Source organism: Zingiber officinale, chromosome 9B (genome assembly GCF_018446385.1).
Source record: "Zingiber officinale cultivar Zhangliang chromosome 9B, Zo_v1.1, whole genome shotgun sequence".
Classification (NCBI taxonomy): Eukaryota; Viridiplantae; Streptophyta; class Magnoliopsida; order Zingiberales; family Zingiberaceae; genus Zingiber; species Zingiber officinale.
The window spans coordinates 63,971,435-63,989,540 of NC_056003.1; the positions used below are offsets into that span (position 1 = coordinate 63,971,435).

Consider the following 18,106-nt stretch of genomic DNA (forward strand, 5'->3'; position numbering starts at 1 on the left):
TCACTTTCTCCTTCTTGCATTTTGATGTTAAATAATTTATTTAATAGTAGTTTCTTTTTGTTATCTTTGCGTCATTGGCCCCCTCGTGTAGTTCTATGAGCTTGTCCCATAGTTCCTTTGTGTTTTTGTGTGGGCTGACGCGGTTTAGTTCTTCCTTTGTTAGTCCACACTATATTGTGTTAAGGGTCTGGAAGTCGATTTGAGCCTTTTTCTTCATCTCAGATTCTAATTTTTCGTGTCCATGGGAATTCCGGTGTTGTGGTCAACTGGCGCCTTGTATCCTTTGGTGACGCTGAACTACTGGTCGAAGTCGGTCTTTAGGTACATTTCTATCCACTTCTTCCAATATGAGAAATCATCCCCGTTGAATAGGAGCGGATGAATAGTAAATATCCTTCATTTTGGGCCATTTATCACTGAAATAGAGAACTAGAGGAAGGTACCAAGGATTTTGTGTTACTTGATCTTGGATTAGCAGAGTTTAAGAAAATAAAAAGGATATCAAGGAACTCGAGTGGTGTTGCACTACGAGTAAAAACCGAACGAGAAAAAATTATTTAAAGAGGTAAATTTTTACCAATTCAAATAGAATACAAAAAACTGAAATCCAAAGAATAAAGCAACTCCCCTTGGCTTGATTGGTGGTTGTACCAATTCAGAGCAAAACCTTGGCTCTGATATCACTTGTTGGATCGAGTCGCATGTGAGAGAGGGGGGGGGGGGGGGGGAATCATGTGGTTTTGAAAAACTTGTCTTTTTCGTTTTTAAAACAAAGTACGCTGTGGAAAAGAAGTAGACAGAAATGAAAGAAGCACAAACATAAGGATTTTTTACTTGGTTTAGAGCTTTCGGCGACTCTTACTCCAAGACCTAGGTCTTTCGGACCTATCGATGGGTAATCCACTAAATATCTCTTCCGGAACTACCGAAAAAGGGGATCGAGTACAAAAGACAGGACAGTGTAACAGCCTACACTTCCCTTTTTAAACAGTAATATAAAGAATGCAACACTGTTTAAATTTACCAATACTTTAGAGTGCCCTTGTGTGTTCCTGTCGATCTGCTGAATTGATTGGATGACTTGGAAGCACAGCTTGGTGGCAGACAGAATTCTTTGAAGTAGCAGTAGGAAGTCGAAGCAGTCGAAAGTCCAATCGGAAGCGCAGAAGTTCGTATGAGTGATTGATATCATGACTTGGGCGAGCACTCCTTTTATTGAGCATGGAAGGCGCCTTTAAAGGCCTTGAAGGAACTTCCAATGTGGCAAGTCTGATTCCGAACAGCCCGGTCCTTAACTTTGACGAAATCTGAACTTTATCCTGCGGAAAGCACCTTTAAAGTACCGAAGACGTCTTCCATGAGTAGTCCTAAGGTGTCTTCCAATGCTTGAAGGCACCTTCCATCTCCTAGAAGGCGTCTCGGGTACTGTTCACCCGAAACTTTTTGTGCTCTTCTTGTCTTGCAAAGCGTGTTAGTATAATAAACCAAATAATAACCTTAGGATAATTGTTAGCACAATAATACTGAGTAGTAATTAGATCATGTCTCCCTGAGATCAGGATCTAGTAAAAGGTCTCAGTTTAGGGATCCGAAATGGACCTAAACTGGGCCGACGCCTACTGTCCCTCAATCGGGACGCGTCCTCATCGAGTCATTCTCCTCTAGTGACTTACCTTTATTTACCAACTTGTAGTTACTAGCCTCATGACCTATCAGGTCTTCATGCCAGTTGTTAGGTCCGTAGATCTAACTGGACTTTTGGCGGTTGTTAGGTCCCGCAGACCCAACCGGACTTCTCGCTAGAGATCAGGTCGGTCCGTTGAGCTATTTGAACTTCGCACCAGCTATCCAGTCCCACGGACCTAGCTAGATTTCAGCCTAGTGTCAAGTCCTTCAGATCCGTCAACTCCTGCACACTTAGTAAAGTACTTAGATCACAAAGACATCTAACTTAACTCACTTGTCATTTTTCAAAATCGAAATTAGACCGTTAGTGCAAATTGCACTATAATTTCCACTTGTCTAGCCTTAGATGCAATGTAACTTGTTGAGACTTCCTTCAATGTAACCCCTATTAGGCTTCACCATCTGCTAACACCTAATGGACTTTCTTTCCACTTGTCAATTATTGAACTATCCACCATGAAGTAAGTTTGATCAAAACTACTCCAAGGTGGTGCATTTTTGACCAAAGTTGCTCCACTTTGAAGATTCACTGTTCTAGGGGCACTAACAACTTTGACAAAAGTTTCACCACCTTGGAGCACCTTTGACTAAATCTACCCCAAGTTGGTGTAGCTTTGGTTAAAGCTGCTACAAGGTGGAGTGCAGATGGGTATTTAGGTATCAAATTATGGTGAGGTGTTGTTTTAATAAATTGTAAAAGAGGAACACCCTTTTGACGATATGGATAAAAGGACGTTGTTTTGGTTTTCTGCCTAAATTGTTTATCATTGTCAAAATGCTCTCCATTCATTTCAAATTGTATCCCTGTCCACTAACGTTATTACACTATCTAACAAAATAATGATGCTGAGTTTCCTCAGTTCTATTAAATGATATAATGAAAATAAGACAAAATAATTGGAGTTTAAAAATTTAGGATACCTTTTGACTTTCTTGAAGCTCTAGGAAGCATTTTAAAAAAGAAAATAAATTTTTGGGGGATGAAAATTCCACAAATAATTGTGGGTAAAGACAAAGTTGAGTGCATTTGATTTTCTTCCTTCAATTTGTCTTAAATCAATTACATTATTTAATTGTCAGGTCAAGCTTCATGATCAAGAAACATCAGATAGACTTAATTTTTGGGCGTCTGAATGAGCATCGATAGACACTAATTTATGTCTCAAATGAATTAAGAAGATCAAAGATTCAAACTTAGATAGTAAGACTAGGAAAAAAAACATGAAGTTTGCCCACTACAAAGGCTGTTCAATTTCATGTTCAGTCACCCTCTTTTTTTCTCCTAATTCTAGAAAAATATGAACTTTCTTTTTATATTATGTTGTTGTGTTGATGCAAATAATTTTGTTACATTTTATTTCCCTTAATTACTTTTTTCCTACTATTTGATTGAAAGTGATCATTCGTCTCTATTTTTGGTTGAGTTCGTGGTATAATTCCGCGTGGAGTGTTGTGGGATGAAGTGGGCTTATAAGCTTAGAAGTGCACTATTATCAACTTGTGAGTTTTAATGGGACACTTCTGTTATGTAGATGAGTCATTACTTATTATGACACTTATTTACTCCCATATGGAGAGCTGTATGTAGGCTGAAGAAAAGGGTTATAGGTTTAGATGACTACTAAATTGTGCTTAAGCATTTGAGTTATTAGCTATGTATAACAAAGGTAATGTTTCAATTTACTAATTTGATTATTCATTACTAAATCAAATTGCTTCGACAACAAATGCAATATCCTGATTTCAATCTCCTATTTAACGAGAACCAATCAAATCTATCTCTGCATATCCAATATTAAGATCTATCTTGATACAATTTCACCCTAATGTATTGAAGAATTATATAGAATAATAAATGATTATAATCCAAATTAGTTTGTTAAATCAAGAAATATGTGAATTATTGCAGAAGTATTTTAAAATCTGAAGTTGGTGGTCATGAAATTTGGATGAAAATGTTGTCTAATCACTAGGAATCTAGAATTTGAGATTGCCAAGGGAGACTACATTATGATTGTTTCCTATTGTTTTCACAAAGTTCAAGATTATAGAGTCCCACACCCAAGCATTTTATTAGCTACTACATGCTAAGCTAGACATGGGGCATGAAGTCAACTCGAAATTCAAATATATTGTTGTCCATATTTGTATTAATTATATATATAATAAATAGGTACCAACTAGTTAAACAAATATGTAGGTAGACCACCAGATTAAAATATCAATTTGTTGGATAACTTTAGTAATTAATCTAATTTGTATAACAAAGTACAAAAAAAAATACAAGAATGGAATCCACATGAAGACTAACATGTGACTTTGCCAACTTGTACAATAGTCATGTTAGGAAGTTTTTCTACAAAGTTGACTTAATCTGAATTGAACCCTACCCAAGCTTCCCTATGTGTTTTGGGCTTTCAGTTGACCACACTTAGGCAAAATTTACAAATATGTATTGGTTAGCAAAAACATGTTTCATTATCTTATTTCATTCATCAAGATGGTGGAATTTTGAGTAATCTTTGGCATTTTATAGCTTGCCATAGAGTTGACTGGCAAAATAAGATATATGTAGCCAGAACCAAAATAGTTTGGATTCAGGGCTTATTGTCATGGTGGCTATCTTTGATGTTCTAAAATCATTTTGCGCATGTAAATTTTACAATTCTCATACTATGATGGAAATAAGTGGTCATATTAACCTTAGCGGGATCTCCTTTCTGTTTCATTATGTTTCATTCGTTACTATTATTTTATATATATTTTTCCCATTTTACTAAAACGTTGCATACTTTAGGCTCATGTTTATAAGACATCCTCTGGGACCTGTGCAGCATTTCTTGCTAATGTAAATTCCAACTCTGATGCGATTGTTACTTTTTATGGTAAAACATACCATTTAGCAGCATGGTCTGTGAGTGTTCTTCCTGACTGCGAAAATGTTGTTTTCAATACTGCACAGGTAAAACTATCTTTAATTCTTAAATTGTAAAATTTTCTAAATTATCAAATTTTACCTTTAAGCATTAAATTTCATGATCTTGAACCATTTATTGATTTCAAAGTCTTAACCTTGCTTCAATATACCTAGAAAATTTAACCTTGCTTGATATCTACGATATTTTGGTCTATATTTAGTAAAAAATGATCCAAATTCCTTTCAATATTTCCTTTTCTTGTGCAAGGACATGAAGTATATAATTAGATGTAGAAAAATAACTTTGGAGAAAATTGGGATTTTATGCCAGAAATACATAGGCCAAATCCTCTACCTATCCATATTTTAAAAATGTTTATTGCTGAAATGAACATCTTTTTGGGCTCATTTTTTTTTATCGAGTAGACAAGGATATGTGGACCCTTGACATGACGGTAAGGTTTACATGAACACTTTGTTTTTATGTAGTGTGATGCAAAGACTGTTGTTTCCAAAACTATGCACTGGTAGAACATTCACTCTTCAATAATTCATTCTAGTTAGATGATGAAATCATGCTCAACCATTACTTGTTGTATCTTTATTTGGTTAATATGAGGTTTGATTCTATCGGGTGGAGATGATTAATAATTATTCTTTGTTAAATAAGACTTCATTTTGTATTCTTGCAAATTCTAAATCTCCTTTTTTTTTTTTGTTTTGAATACAAATTCACCAAAAAATATTTGTTCAGATGATAGGCATAAGCAAAATATCCTACTTGATCAATTGCAAATTTAGTATTTGCAAGCTTATATTGCAAGTCCTGGATAACCGTGCTATTTTCGGTATTAGCAAAATAATTCACATGAAAAAAAAACAATATGGCTGAAGTTATCATTAATATTAGACTAATAGGTTGTGTTGAAATTATAAACATGTATTCCGTTTGGTAGCTAGAACTTGCCGCATGGTTTATAACTTTAAGATGTTTATAGGTTGTAGCTATATACCACTATAGTAGCACGCATCTTGCATATCTTCAGGAAATTAGTCCAAGCCGCACAAAGCAGAAATATTTTGCAAATTAGTAAAGATAAGGATCCGATTTGAGGCATGTACGATACCTTCATTTTTCCCTTTCGTTGGCAATTTCCAACAATGTTGACCTAATATATGTTAGTTGCCTAGCACGAGGATGGATACTATGATACCACTTGATTAGGGAACCTGGTAAATTCCAATCCTTTAAGATTATTGTTAGAATATATAGTCCATATTTTCAAGATAAAATTTAGTGGAGGGGTAATACATGTAGCAACTATTTAATTCTCTAATCATCTCGAGTTCTTTCCTCACTTCAACACAGTGTAAGAGTTATGGATTTTTTCTTCCTGCAAAATTGTGGCCTTTCTAGTTGGAAACTACTCTTGTGAAAAATAAATTGTCATTATCTTTGTTAAATTTCTCATCAAGGACTTGTCATCTACTTAGTGTAACAAATTGGCATATTGATAATGATGATCCAATTTAAAGTTGGTTTAAAAGAAAGTCTCACATTTTCTATCGGTAATTAGTTATTATGATATTAATTAATTCAACATTGCATCTTCTTTATGAGCATGTTGAACAATGTTAATGTGTGTTCATGAGTATGAAAGATATATCTATACAAGAAAGTCAAATAAAGGATGCAAAATTTGGTCAAAGCTAACTCTCAACTTTCAAATTCCACAAGCACACATGATTGCAATTTGCAATGTGTACATCACACCCATCTTTATGTATTAGAATGTCTCAAGGAATAAAAAACAGAAGAAAAATGGAAAAAACCATATATGACCTGAAGCTTAAATGAAAATAATCCAATTTTAAATTTAGGAATGTTCATAACTTGGACCATGCTACCATTCAACTCACTAAATCCATTGTATGGTAGAACACTAGAACTCTATAATTGTTGTATTGGCTTCCATTTTAGGTACTCCTGTATTGGAATACAATTCTTGCTCGCATTCAAAGCTATCACTAAATTACCAAGTATTATCTCCAGTACACCTATAATGGTTGTAGACTATTCTGATGCTTGTCTATCAAACTCCTGCCGTTGAACATTACATCTTCTCTATTTTTTTTTTTTTTGTATATTGAGGATCTCCTTAAAAGTCCATACAACTTGGGGGGCCTTTGGGCATTTGCTAATGTTTGAATGATGATAGAAAAATTAAATTGAAAAGTTGCTTCGTTAATAGTGACATTGCTCCAAGTCAAAAACATGAATCAAAATCTTGATGTTTCATCTTAAAGAGCCAAGACAACTTATGCCCATTGAGATGCAGAACAACAATAAAACATACTAGCATCATTTAGCAATGGAGACTTGATATTAGGATATATTAAACCTTAATCAAAAGCATGGTTTTAAATCTCATACAATGCCAAGGGAAATAGTCATAATGTATTGTTCTGATAAATTACAAAACTTGATACTACTTAGCACAAAGACAGCATCTGCTATGCCATTGTATCAATCATGTTGATGAGTATTATTTCATGTCAACATGACATCTCTTGTCATTCTAAAATTGAGATAATCTTATTATTTTTTTCTTCATAGTTGTCTCCATAGATGATAATGCCAAAATTGTAGCATTCCAGATGGAAAGCAAACATTGAATAATTGTCTTAGTTTTTTCTTCTTCACCTCATTCCTCCTTCCACCTCTAATTTACCACCAAAACCATACATCGGAATATTGACATAGGCAAAGATCGAGTCCGAGATTTTGAACCCCGATCAAAAGATCAACGTCATGGAATTTTATTTCATAAGACTATCAAACTTGCATAATTTTAGGGACAGAAGAGATTGAAGGTTCAAATTTGTACAAAACAGCTTCAATTGTCAAAAAAGACTTAGTTAGCTTTTTTACTGATTTGTATGAATTGTAGTGCCCTATATATTTGAATAGTTGAAGATCGGTGAACCAATGATAAATGAACTCTCATGGTACTTTCTAGATTGCACGGTCTTGACCCAATTATTTGATTAGTTACTGCACCAATGACAGATAATTTCTCAAGCTACTCTTTCAGAGACCAAATATGTAAAGACTTATAGTCAGGAATCAGATCAACCCATATTTACCTCTGAAATAACTGAGTCAGGATGGAAATATGTCCAAGAACCTGTGGGTATCTCGAAGACCAGTGCTTTTAAAAGAGAAGGATTACTTGAGCAGATAAATACTACTGGTGATGTCAGTGATTACCTCTGGTATTCGATAAGGTATTAGGTATCTCTGTTTCTGTATATTCAATCTATCTCTGCATCATTGGTGATTTAGTGTTGTAATCATAGTTAAATCTCTCTCATACATGTTTTACAGTGTCAATATAACTGGAAATGAACCATTTCTTTTCAATGAAACTCAATCTATACTACATGTGGAATCTCTTGGCCATGTCCTCCATGCTTTTGTTAATGGGCAGTCAACAGGTTATTTGCATTTTGACTTTCTGTATCTCTCATTTTCCCTGATAGTGATGCCTAATTAACCATATTTGTTGAATTTTTGCACAGGTAGTGGGATAGGCAACAGTGATAATGTAAACGTTTTCCTGGAGACAACAGTATCACTTGTCCCAGGAAAGAACATTATTGATCTTTTGAGTGTGACAGTTGGTCTTCAGGTAGTCACAGTTCACATCATTTTTGTTCTGTTCATTTGATGTATTTATTTCACTGATATGATTGGATCATGAACTCCCTATCATGAAAGATCTAGATACAGTTACCATAGTTTTGGAACTTTTGCTCACTTATGAACCTAACCTCTTGAGCTACAAGGTTTTATATGCCAGAATCAGTAAAGAACCATCTAATATACAAGCTTTTGTAATTGAGAGGATCATATATGATATAATTTGGTGATCTATTGTCACAGTAAAAGCAAGTTCTGTGCTTTATTATAGGATAACATATAAATGTTTCTCAGTCAAGGATTATTGAATTGGTATTTAGTGTTTTTTCTTTCTAAAGTTGGATTTATATTTTGTTTTTGTTTCGTTTGAAATTTCTCTCTAGAACTATGGTCCATTTTTTGACCTATCGGGTGCTGGAGTAACTGGTCCTGTGCTGTTGAAGGGCCAAAGCGGCAGGATAGATCTATCTTCAAACTTGTGGACATATCAGGTATCTTCTCTTTGTTATGTTACTGGGAAAACTCAAGTCCAAAGCATTTTGTAAACTTATAATACTTAATTGATGTGAAAACATAAATTAGGATGTATACTTTTATTTCATTGCACCATTGTACCATTCTATTCAGATTGGACTTCGAGGCGAAGATTTGGGCTTGTCTGATTCATCAATATGGATTTCACAAGATGTCTTGCCGAAGAATTCGCCTTTGATATGGTACATGGTCAGTCCTTGAGTTCTCTTTTTGCCTTTGTACATTCTCTTCAAATTTATTTTTCTCTACAAAATCACTGGCAATGATTGCTCGGAGAAATGAGACACCGAAGTGGTTGGAAGAAGGATGAAGAAAACTGCCATCTCAAGTATTTTTTCAGTAAACCTGTCTACCTAGCATAATAACTATCATCTTTATAATTGTACATAATTCTCGGATAAGGGAAACCTAATTGTTCTTAGTAAGAACTATTGATTGGACAGGGACACTAGGTTCTATCCTTTAAGAAATATGAGATGAAAATAAAGAATAAGGATGATCACTATGAGAGAATTAACCTGAAAATGCTTCAATGCAAAAAAAAAAAAAAAAAAAAAACCTATTCTAGAGACAATAAAAGAACTAATTTATTATAGAGATGAAACAAAGGAGTTGTTAAAGTGGCCTATGAATTGATTGTTTTTTGTAGGATTGTATTACTAGTAACATTTCCTCATTGTTGAACAATAATGACTTATCTGATTTAAGGATAACCATGTTAAGTGTATTTTCCATAAGTCATCTCCAACAAAATTTTCCTTGCAGACTGACTTTGATGCCCCTGCTGGGAATGATCCTGTTGCAATAGAGTTTACCGGTATGAGAAAGGGTATGGCATGGGTAAATGGAGAAAGCATTGGGCGGTATTGGCCAGCATATCTTGCCCCACAAACTGGCTGCTCGTTGTGCAACTATAGAGGCGCTTACAGTTCTGACAAGTGCTTAAAGAACTGTGGAAAGCCGTCTCAAACACTGTACAATTGCATTATATTAACTACAGCATCTTTTTTTTTTCAGCATCATGTATTTATACTCTTATGAACAGATATCATGTTCCTCGTTCGTTCATTCAACCCGGCAAAAATAAACTTATTCTCTTCGAGGAAATGGGTGGTGATCCGACGAAGATATCTTTCACTACGAGGCAAACAACAAGCCTTTGTGGATACATTTCCGAATCTCATCCAGCACCAGTGGATGCTTGGAATACTGCAAAGAACCAGGTACCAGTGCTCCATCTTGAATGTCCCTATTCTAGGCAGGTCATTTCTTCAGTAAAATTTGCAAGCTTTGGCACTCCATCCGGCACTTGCGGGAGGTACGAGCATGGCAAATGCAGAGGTTCATCAGCTCTTGCTATTGTTCAGGAGGTACCGTTCCTGCAACCGCTCAATGTTCTCGCTAGAAATGAACTGTTTTGATTATCAGCTAACAGTTGATGTAATGGTTTTAGGCATGCGTTGGTGCGAAGAGCTGTGATGTGGAGGTATCAACTAAGTTATTTGGCGATCCATGTGCAAATGTTAGCAAGAGCCTTGCAGTCGAAGCTGCGTGCTCTTGATGGAATGAGAAGCTAAGGCTGCGCATTCAATTAATCCGAGTGGCGGGAATAAAATGTACAGAAGATGGAAGCAAAAGGACAGCTGATGAAAACTACATAAGTTTAGAAATTGGACGATAAACTTTCAATATATTATGTTATTGAAACTAATTTGTACTTTGTAGCTTGAAATTGAGAGATATCAAACAACAATTCCAATAAACTATTTTAATTATGCATATAACAAAAGTAAACTTAAAGCAAAGTTATGTAAAATAGTGATTATATTTGTTATATTATATAGAGTTGAATATTGGATTATGATTTGAGTATATGAGTAGAACATGAGAGTTATGGAAATTAGGATTCGTGTAAGAATTAACAGATTCAATAGTCTGTAGGGTAATCATTATCCTGTCCGATGTCAATTGACTTATGTGTTAGTTAGAGTTCTAGAGCCAATCATTTGATGATTGTTGTATAGTTTCATTGTATCATATTCTTGTATATAAATAAAGGTATTTATTTTTTGGTTATTATACTTACTTGTATTGGTGTCAAATAACTAAGTATAATAGCGTCCTTGAGTAGAATGTTCTTACCTATATCAATCGGTTAGTTGAATCGATAGTGAGATGATATAGGGAACACTACTCTTAATCATTCCTAGTCGAGTATTAACATTCAGGGACAATGTTAATGCGACGAGACTAGCATGTAGGTCAACTCGATGACTTGATCTCACAAGTCATGGATATGGAGATATCAAGTTGACACATGAGTATGCATTAGAGAATATATACTGAATGACCCGCCATGAGAAAGTATCATGGATCGTTATATGAGTGTCATATACTTTCTCATGTGGCTATTAGTATAACTACTAGTCCTTGGATCTGAAGTCACCATGGTTCCCTACATAAGGAGTTACGTACTTTGACTTCGTCAAATGTCACCCATAACTGGGTGGATTATAAAGGCGATTACTGGGTATGTAACAAACAATGCAGAGGGATGTGAGTGATGTAGATGGGATCTATCCCTCTTATATGACGGGAGCGACATCGATATTCTTGATAGAGTGAGACCACTAAGTGCATGGTCATGCCCAAATGAATCAATATAAGATATTGAGCTCATTTGATTGAGTGAGTCTACTTGGAGTTCAAGATTTAGATTGATTAGAGGATGACACGGTCTATGCCTCATATTGATCAATCTAGATGTCTAGGATAAAAGGACAATGTCATATTTTGTGAGGAGTCACAATTAGTAGTTACAAGGTGATGTTGGATCTCAACATTCTTGTAACTTGGGTAGTAATGATGTGTTGCTAGATATCGCTCATTACTTATGCTTCTAAATGGGTTTAGAAGCATTGCCAACGTTACAAGAACCTATAGGGTCACATATAAAAGACAATTAGATGGAGATTAGGTTCAACCAAGAGGATTAGATTCATGTGATGAATCAAATTGGATTAAGAGTAATCTTAATTGAACTAATTGAGTTGGACTCAATTTGATTCATGTGTTCAATGAGTCTAATTTAGATTATGACTCATTGAATCAATTTAATTAAATGAATTAGATTCATTATATTAAATTGGCTTGAATCAAATGGTTGGATTTGATCAACCATGAGAGTTATAATGTCAAGTTTGACTTGACTTGAGAGGAAAATGAAAAGTCAAGTTTGACTTGACTATATGCCACCTCATTTGTGAGTTGGCATTAAGTGGCCAATAATGGTGTTACACATCATTAAGTTTAGCACATGTGTGTGTCACCTCATGGAGGTTACAAATCTCCTCTTTAATGGCCACATTAAATGAGAAAGGAGGTTACGCTCCTTAATGTGGCCGGCCACTTATTGTGGAGTGAATGAATTCATTTTTTTTTCATTCAAGCCAATTCATTCCATCCTCTTCCTCCTCTCATTTTCTCCTCTCCCTCTCCTCCTCCTTGGCCGAACCACCTAAGGTGCTAGAACACCTTTGTTTGGTCTTCTCCACCTAGTTTGTTCGTGTGAATACGCATAGAGGATCGTACACTTGACGATCTCGAGATCCGGCGAACCTTTGGACGAGCGGGATTGCGAAGGGCATCGCATCAAGGGTAAAATCTCTCAACCATGTAGTTCTAGTGTAGATCTAGATGTAAGAAACTCGTACACGTAAAATTTTGTTTTATTTTACTTTGCACGGATCCGGTGGCATGGGAATCGGGGTTTCCGCAACGCGAGAAAACGGTTTTTGCGGCTTGAAAATCCCAACAGTGGTATCAGAGCCACGTGCGAAGTCTTGTATGAGTTTAATTTGTATTTTTATGAAAAATAGCAGATCTGTAAGTTTCTGTGAAATTTCTAATTTTATAGTTTTTATGGGTAATTTTCTCGTAGAAGCGAAGCACAAGTGTTTAGACACTTGTAGGTTTCGACTACCGAGAAGATTTTTCCGAAACGGCAAGGTTTCGCCCCAAAATGTTTTGGGACAGCGGGCTAAGGCACTGTAGGATTGCTAAGGAACACTCGCGATGGTTATATCACGGGTAGGGGTACTGCCCCTAACCCCGCAAGGGGATTCGTTCTGCGATTGCGCCCGAAAACCGCTAATCAGGACCGCCAGGAATTCTTTACTCATAAAAATTGTAAAATAGTATTAAAATTATAGAAAATTATGAAAATTACATAATTTAGAATTATGTATAATTTGTGATGGTCATGGCCCCAAAAGACCCAATTTGATTGGAATATTTGTGTTGTAATTCATAATACGGCCTGCGTGCCGTCATGTGATTGTGCGTGTTGTATTTGATTCGTGACCTGCGTGTCGTGTCTTCCTTCATTTATATTCTTGTTGTAAATAGTTTAGACTCGAATGTAACTCAAGTTTCATCCTTTTGTAATGTACAAAATGAGCCGGTGGATGGTCCACTCGAGACGGAGCTACGAGGAGGGCGCGAGCAACACAAGGTGGTTAAAAGGAGGAGCTTGAAGAAGCTGTTGACCCTAGGTTGACCATCCGATCTTCTCATTGGCTTGAGAAGATCGTAGTAGGGCCATGACTAATCACAAATAGTATAATTAATTTCTTGTGTGTGTGTATTTGATGCATGCTAGTAAAGTAGTTAATTAGTGCCTCAACGATTCGATTCGATCAATCGCGTACATGATGCACCCTAACGATTAGATTAGATCTAAATCGAGTATATGATGCACATTGTTGATTAGATTAGATCTAAATCACGTCAACTCTAATGCCTACCATGCCGTGATACCTATCACTATCTCGATCGCATGTTGTTGTTGAATCTGCCAAAGTAAAGCAACGTATACTATCTTGGTAGGGTACGGAGGGACAATTTTGGTCCCGCCTATCAACGCATGGGTGAGTACAACTCAATTAGATTAAGTAACTAGTTAACTCAATTGGATCGAGTTTAACTATAGGCATTTTCCAATTGTTGGTAGATAGGACAAAATCATGTTTATATTAACTCTTGGGCGTATTAGCCAAAGCTAACTCGAGTTTTAATATAAATGCGGATCTTGATCCTATAAACAAGAGTTGCATAGAGATGTAATTGGTAAATTAGTTACCTACTGATCATACTAAGTCATGGGCGATTTACCCAAAGCTAACTCAAGGCATAGTATGATGTGGATCTTGTCCCATATGAATTATAGAATTCAGTGGGAGCATCATTTAATTAAAAGGCCTAATTAAGTGATTATTAGAATATGATGTTTATTTATTTTCTGCATTTTTCTGTTGTAGATTACCATGACGTCAAACACGAACACCTTCTCTCTGCGTTCTGTCCTTGGCAAGGACAAGCTCAACGGAGCAAATTTCCTAGACTGGTATAGGAATCTGAGAATAGTTCTCACCCAAGAACATAAACTGTACGTTCTAGAGTAGCCCATTCCGGAGGCTCCTCCTGCCAATGCCACGCGAGCAGACAAAGATGCTTATAAGAAGCATCAAGATGACGCATTAGATGTATCATGTCTAATGCTCGCAACCATGAACTCTGAGCTTCAGAAGCAACACGAGTTGATGGGTGCTTATGATATGGTTGAACATCTTCGTCAATTGTATCAAGGACAAGCAGGGCACTGGAAGAGGAACTGCACAGGATACCTGGAAGATCTTAAGAAGAAGAGAAATAAGATTTCTACTTCAGGTATAAATGTTATAGAAGTCAATCTCTCTATTTCTTCATCGTGGGTATTAGATACCGGATGTGCTTCTCACATTTGTACTAATGTACAAGCGCTGAGAAATAACAGAGCATTGACGAAGGGCGAGATAGACCTACGAGTAGGCAATGGAGCACGGGTTGCTGCTGTTGCTGTAGGAACTTACTATCTATCTCTACCCTCTGGGCTTGTAATAGAATTAGATGAATGTTGTTATGTGCCTACCTTGACTAAAAACATTATATCAGTTTCTTGTTTGGACAAGAAAGAGTTTTCATTTATAATAAAGAACAAATGTTGTTCAGTTTATTTAAATGATATGTTCTATTGTAGTGCACCTCTGATGAACGGACTCTATATTCTAGACCTTGAGAGCCCTATCTATAACATAAGTACCAAGAGGTTCAAGTCAAATGACATGAACCAAACCTATCTCTGGCACTGTCGCTTAGGTCATATAAATGACAAACGCTTATCCCAGCTCCATAAAGATGGTTTGCTGGACTCATTTGATTTTGAATCATATGAGAGGTGCGAGTCATGCCTATTAGGCAAGATGACCAAGACTCCCTTTAGTGGACATAGTGAGAGAGCGACTGACTTGTTAGGTCTTATACATACTGATGTATGTGACTCTTTCAATATCGCTGCTAGAGGAGGTTATAGGTACTTCATTACATTTACTGATAACTTCAGTAGATATGGTTATGTGTACTTGATGACACATAAGTCTGAATCCTTTGAAAAGTTCAAAGAATTCAAGAATGAAGTACAAAACCAGCTTGGCAAGAGTATTAAGATACTTCGATCAGATCGAGGTGGGGAATACCTTAGTCATGAGTTTCGTGACTATCTAGCTGAGTGGGATTCTATCCCAACTCACTCCTCCTGGAACACCACAGTGGAATGGTGTATCTGAAAGGAGGAATCGTACCCTATTAGATATGGTACGGTCTATGATGAGTCACACAGATCTTCCTACATTCCTTTGGGGCTATGCTCTAGATACGACAACTTTTATTCTCAACCGAGTTCCATCTAAGGCTGTAATAAAGACACCATATAGGATATGGACTGAGAGAGATGCCCAGGTGTCTTTTATGAGGATTTGGGGTTGTGAGGCTTACGTTCGACATCAAGTCTCGAACAAATTGGGACCCAAATCCGACAAGTGCTATTTTATTGGATATCCCAAGGAAACGAAGGGATATTACTTCTACATTCCCAGTCAACACAAGATAGTTGTGGCTAAGACTGGGGTTTTTCTAGAAAGAGATTTTGTTTCTAGAAAGACTAGTGGGAGTACGTTCGATCTTGAAGAAGTTAAAGATGTGAACAATAGCACTGAAGCCTCGATGGAAGTTGAACTAGAACCACAAAGTGTTGTGGATGATGTTGTTCCACAAGGAGTTGAGGAACCACAACCAGTTCAAGTAGACATACCTCTTCGCAGGTCTGATAGGGTACGTCATCAGCCTGAGAGATACTCATTTCTCTTGTCTGACCATGATGACGTTGTGATCATAGAGGATGAGCCCACCTCCTATCAGGAAGCTGTGATGAGACCAGATTCCGAGAAATGGCTAGAGGCCATGAGATCCGAGATGGAATCCATGTACACTAATCAAGTATGGACTTTGGTTGATCCACTTGAGGGTGTAAAACCCATAGGGTGTAAGTGGGTCTTTAAGAGAAAGACTGACATGGATGGACTTATCTATAAGGGTCGCTTGGTAGCTAAAGGTTTCAAGAAGATTCATGGTATTGACTATGATGAAACATTTTCTCCAGTAGCGATGTTTAAATCCATTCGGATCATGTTTTCTATTGCAGCATACCATGACTATGAGATATGGCAGATGGATGTCAAAATCGCGTTTCTGAATGGAAACCTGCTCGAGGATGTGTACATGACACAACCTGAGGGTTTTGTAGATCCACAGCATACTGGCAGAGTATGCAAGCTGCATAGGTCCATTTATGGACTAAAGCAAGCTTCTCGGAGCTGGAATCTTCAATTCGATGATGCAATCAAACAGTTTAGTTTCATCAAGAATGAAGATGAACATTGTGTCTACAAGAAGGTTGTAAGGAACATAGTTGTCTTCCTCATATTGTATGTGGATGACATACTGCTCATTGGGAAAGACATCCTTTGCTACAGTCTGTCAATACTTGGCTAGGGACTTGTTTCTTAATAAAAGACTTAGGTGAGACATCCCGCATTCTAGGGATACAGATCTATAGAGATAAATCTAAGAGATCGCTTGGCCTAAGTCAGAGTACATACATTGACAAGGTACTCCTTCGGTTTGCCATGCAGAACTCCAAGAAGGGATTTCTGCCGATGTCACATGGCGTGAGTCTTTCGAAGACTCAAGGTCCCTCTTCTAGAGAGGAGAGAGACCGCATGGATCAGATCCCTTATGCTTCAGCCATAGGATCTATCATGTACGCCATGCTATGCACTCGTCCTGATGTCTCGTATGCTTTGAGCATGACGAGCAGATACCAGTCAGATCCAGGTAAAAGTCACTGGATAGCGGTCAAGAATATTCCTAAGTACTTAAGAAGGACTAAAGAATATTTTTTGATATATGGAGGCGATGACGAGCTAGCTGTAAAGGGTTACAGTGATGCTAGCTTCCAGACCGACCAGGATGATTATCGATCGCAGGCAGGATTCGTGTTTTGCATTAATGGTGGTGCTATGAGCTGGAAGAGTTCGAAGCAGGACACAGTCGCTGATTCTACAACAGAGGCCGAGTATATTGCTGCATCAGAGGCAGCAAAGGAGGCAGTTTGAATCCGCAAGTTCATCACTGAACTTGGGGTGGTTCCTAGCATTGCTGACCCTATTGAGCTTATTATGACAACAATGGAGCAATTGCACAGGCTAAGGAACCTCGCTCACACCAGCGGACCAAACACATACTACAGCGCTTCCATCTTATTCGAGAGATTATCGAGAGAGGAGATGTGAAGATTCACAGAGTACCCACTGAGGCTAACATCGCAGATCCCTTGACCAAGGCTTTGGCACAGAGAAAGCATGATGGTCACACTAGGTCATTAGGCCTTAGAGCCTATACTGATTGGCACTAGTGCTAGTGGGAGATTGTTAGTTAGAGCCCTAGAATCAATCATTTGATGATTGTTATATGGACTCATTGTATCATATTCTTGTATATAAATAAAGACATTTGTTTTTTGGTTATTATAATTACTTATATTGGTGTCAAATAACTAAGTATAATAGCGTCCTTGAGTAGAAGGTTCTTACCTATATCAATCGGTTAGTTGAATCGATAGTGAGATGATATAGGGAACACTACTCTTAATCATTCCTAGTCGAGTATTAACATTCAGGGACAATGTTAATGCGATGAGACTAGCATGTAGATCAACTTGATGACTTGATCTCACAAGTCATGGATATGGAGATATCAAGTTGACACATGGGTATGCATTAGAGAATGTATATTGAATGGCTCGCCATGAGAAAGTATCATGGATCGTTATA

The 18,106-nt window shown here is 36.9% G+C and overlaps 1 protein-coding gene across 4 annotated transcripts in view; it reads left to right on the plus strand.

The window, feature by feature from the left end:
• Window positions 1-10,674, plus strand: part of LOC122024823 (beta-galactosidase 6-like) — a 30,636-nt gene extending 19,962 nt beyond the window's left edge. The window contains exons 11-19 of one of the 4 annotated variants that reach the window (XM_042583536.1): window positions 4,484-4,648; window positions 7,674-7,891; window positions 7,992-8,101; window positions 8,186-8,295; window positions 8,690-8,797; window positions 8,934-9,029; window positions 9,606-9,814; window positions 9,886-10,210; window positions 10,294-10,674. In XM_042583536.1, coding sequence (XP_042439470.1) covers window positions 4,484-4,648; window positions 7,674-7,891; window positions 7,992-8,101; window positions 8,186-8,295; window positions 8,690-8,797; window positions 8,934-9,029; window positions 9,606-9,814; window positions 9,886-10,210; window positions 10,294-10,401 — 1,449 coding nt within the window. In that variant the 3' untranslated portion in view covers window positions 10,402-10,674. Of the gene's footprint in view, window positions 1-4,483; window positions 4,649-7,673; window positions 7,892-7,991; window positions 8,102-8,185; window positions 8,296-8,689; window positions 8,798-8,933; window positions 9,030-9,100; window positions 9,349-9,605; window positions 9,815-9,885; window positions 10,211-10,293 lie in introns of those variants that run through there. The other 3 variants (XM_042583537.1, XM_042583539.1, XM_042583540.1) reach the window with 3 other exon arrangements.
• The last annotated feature ends 7,432 nt before the right edge of the window (window positions 10,675-18,106 follow it).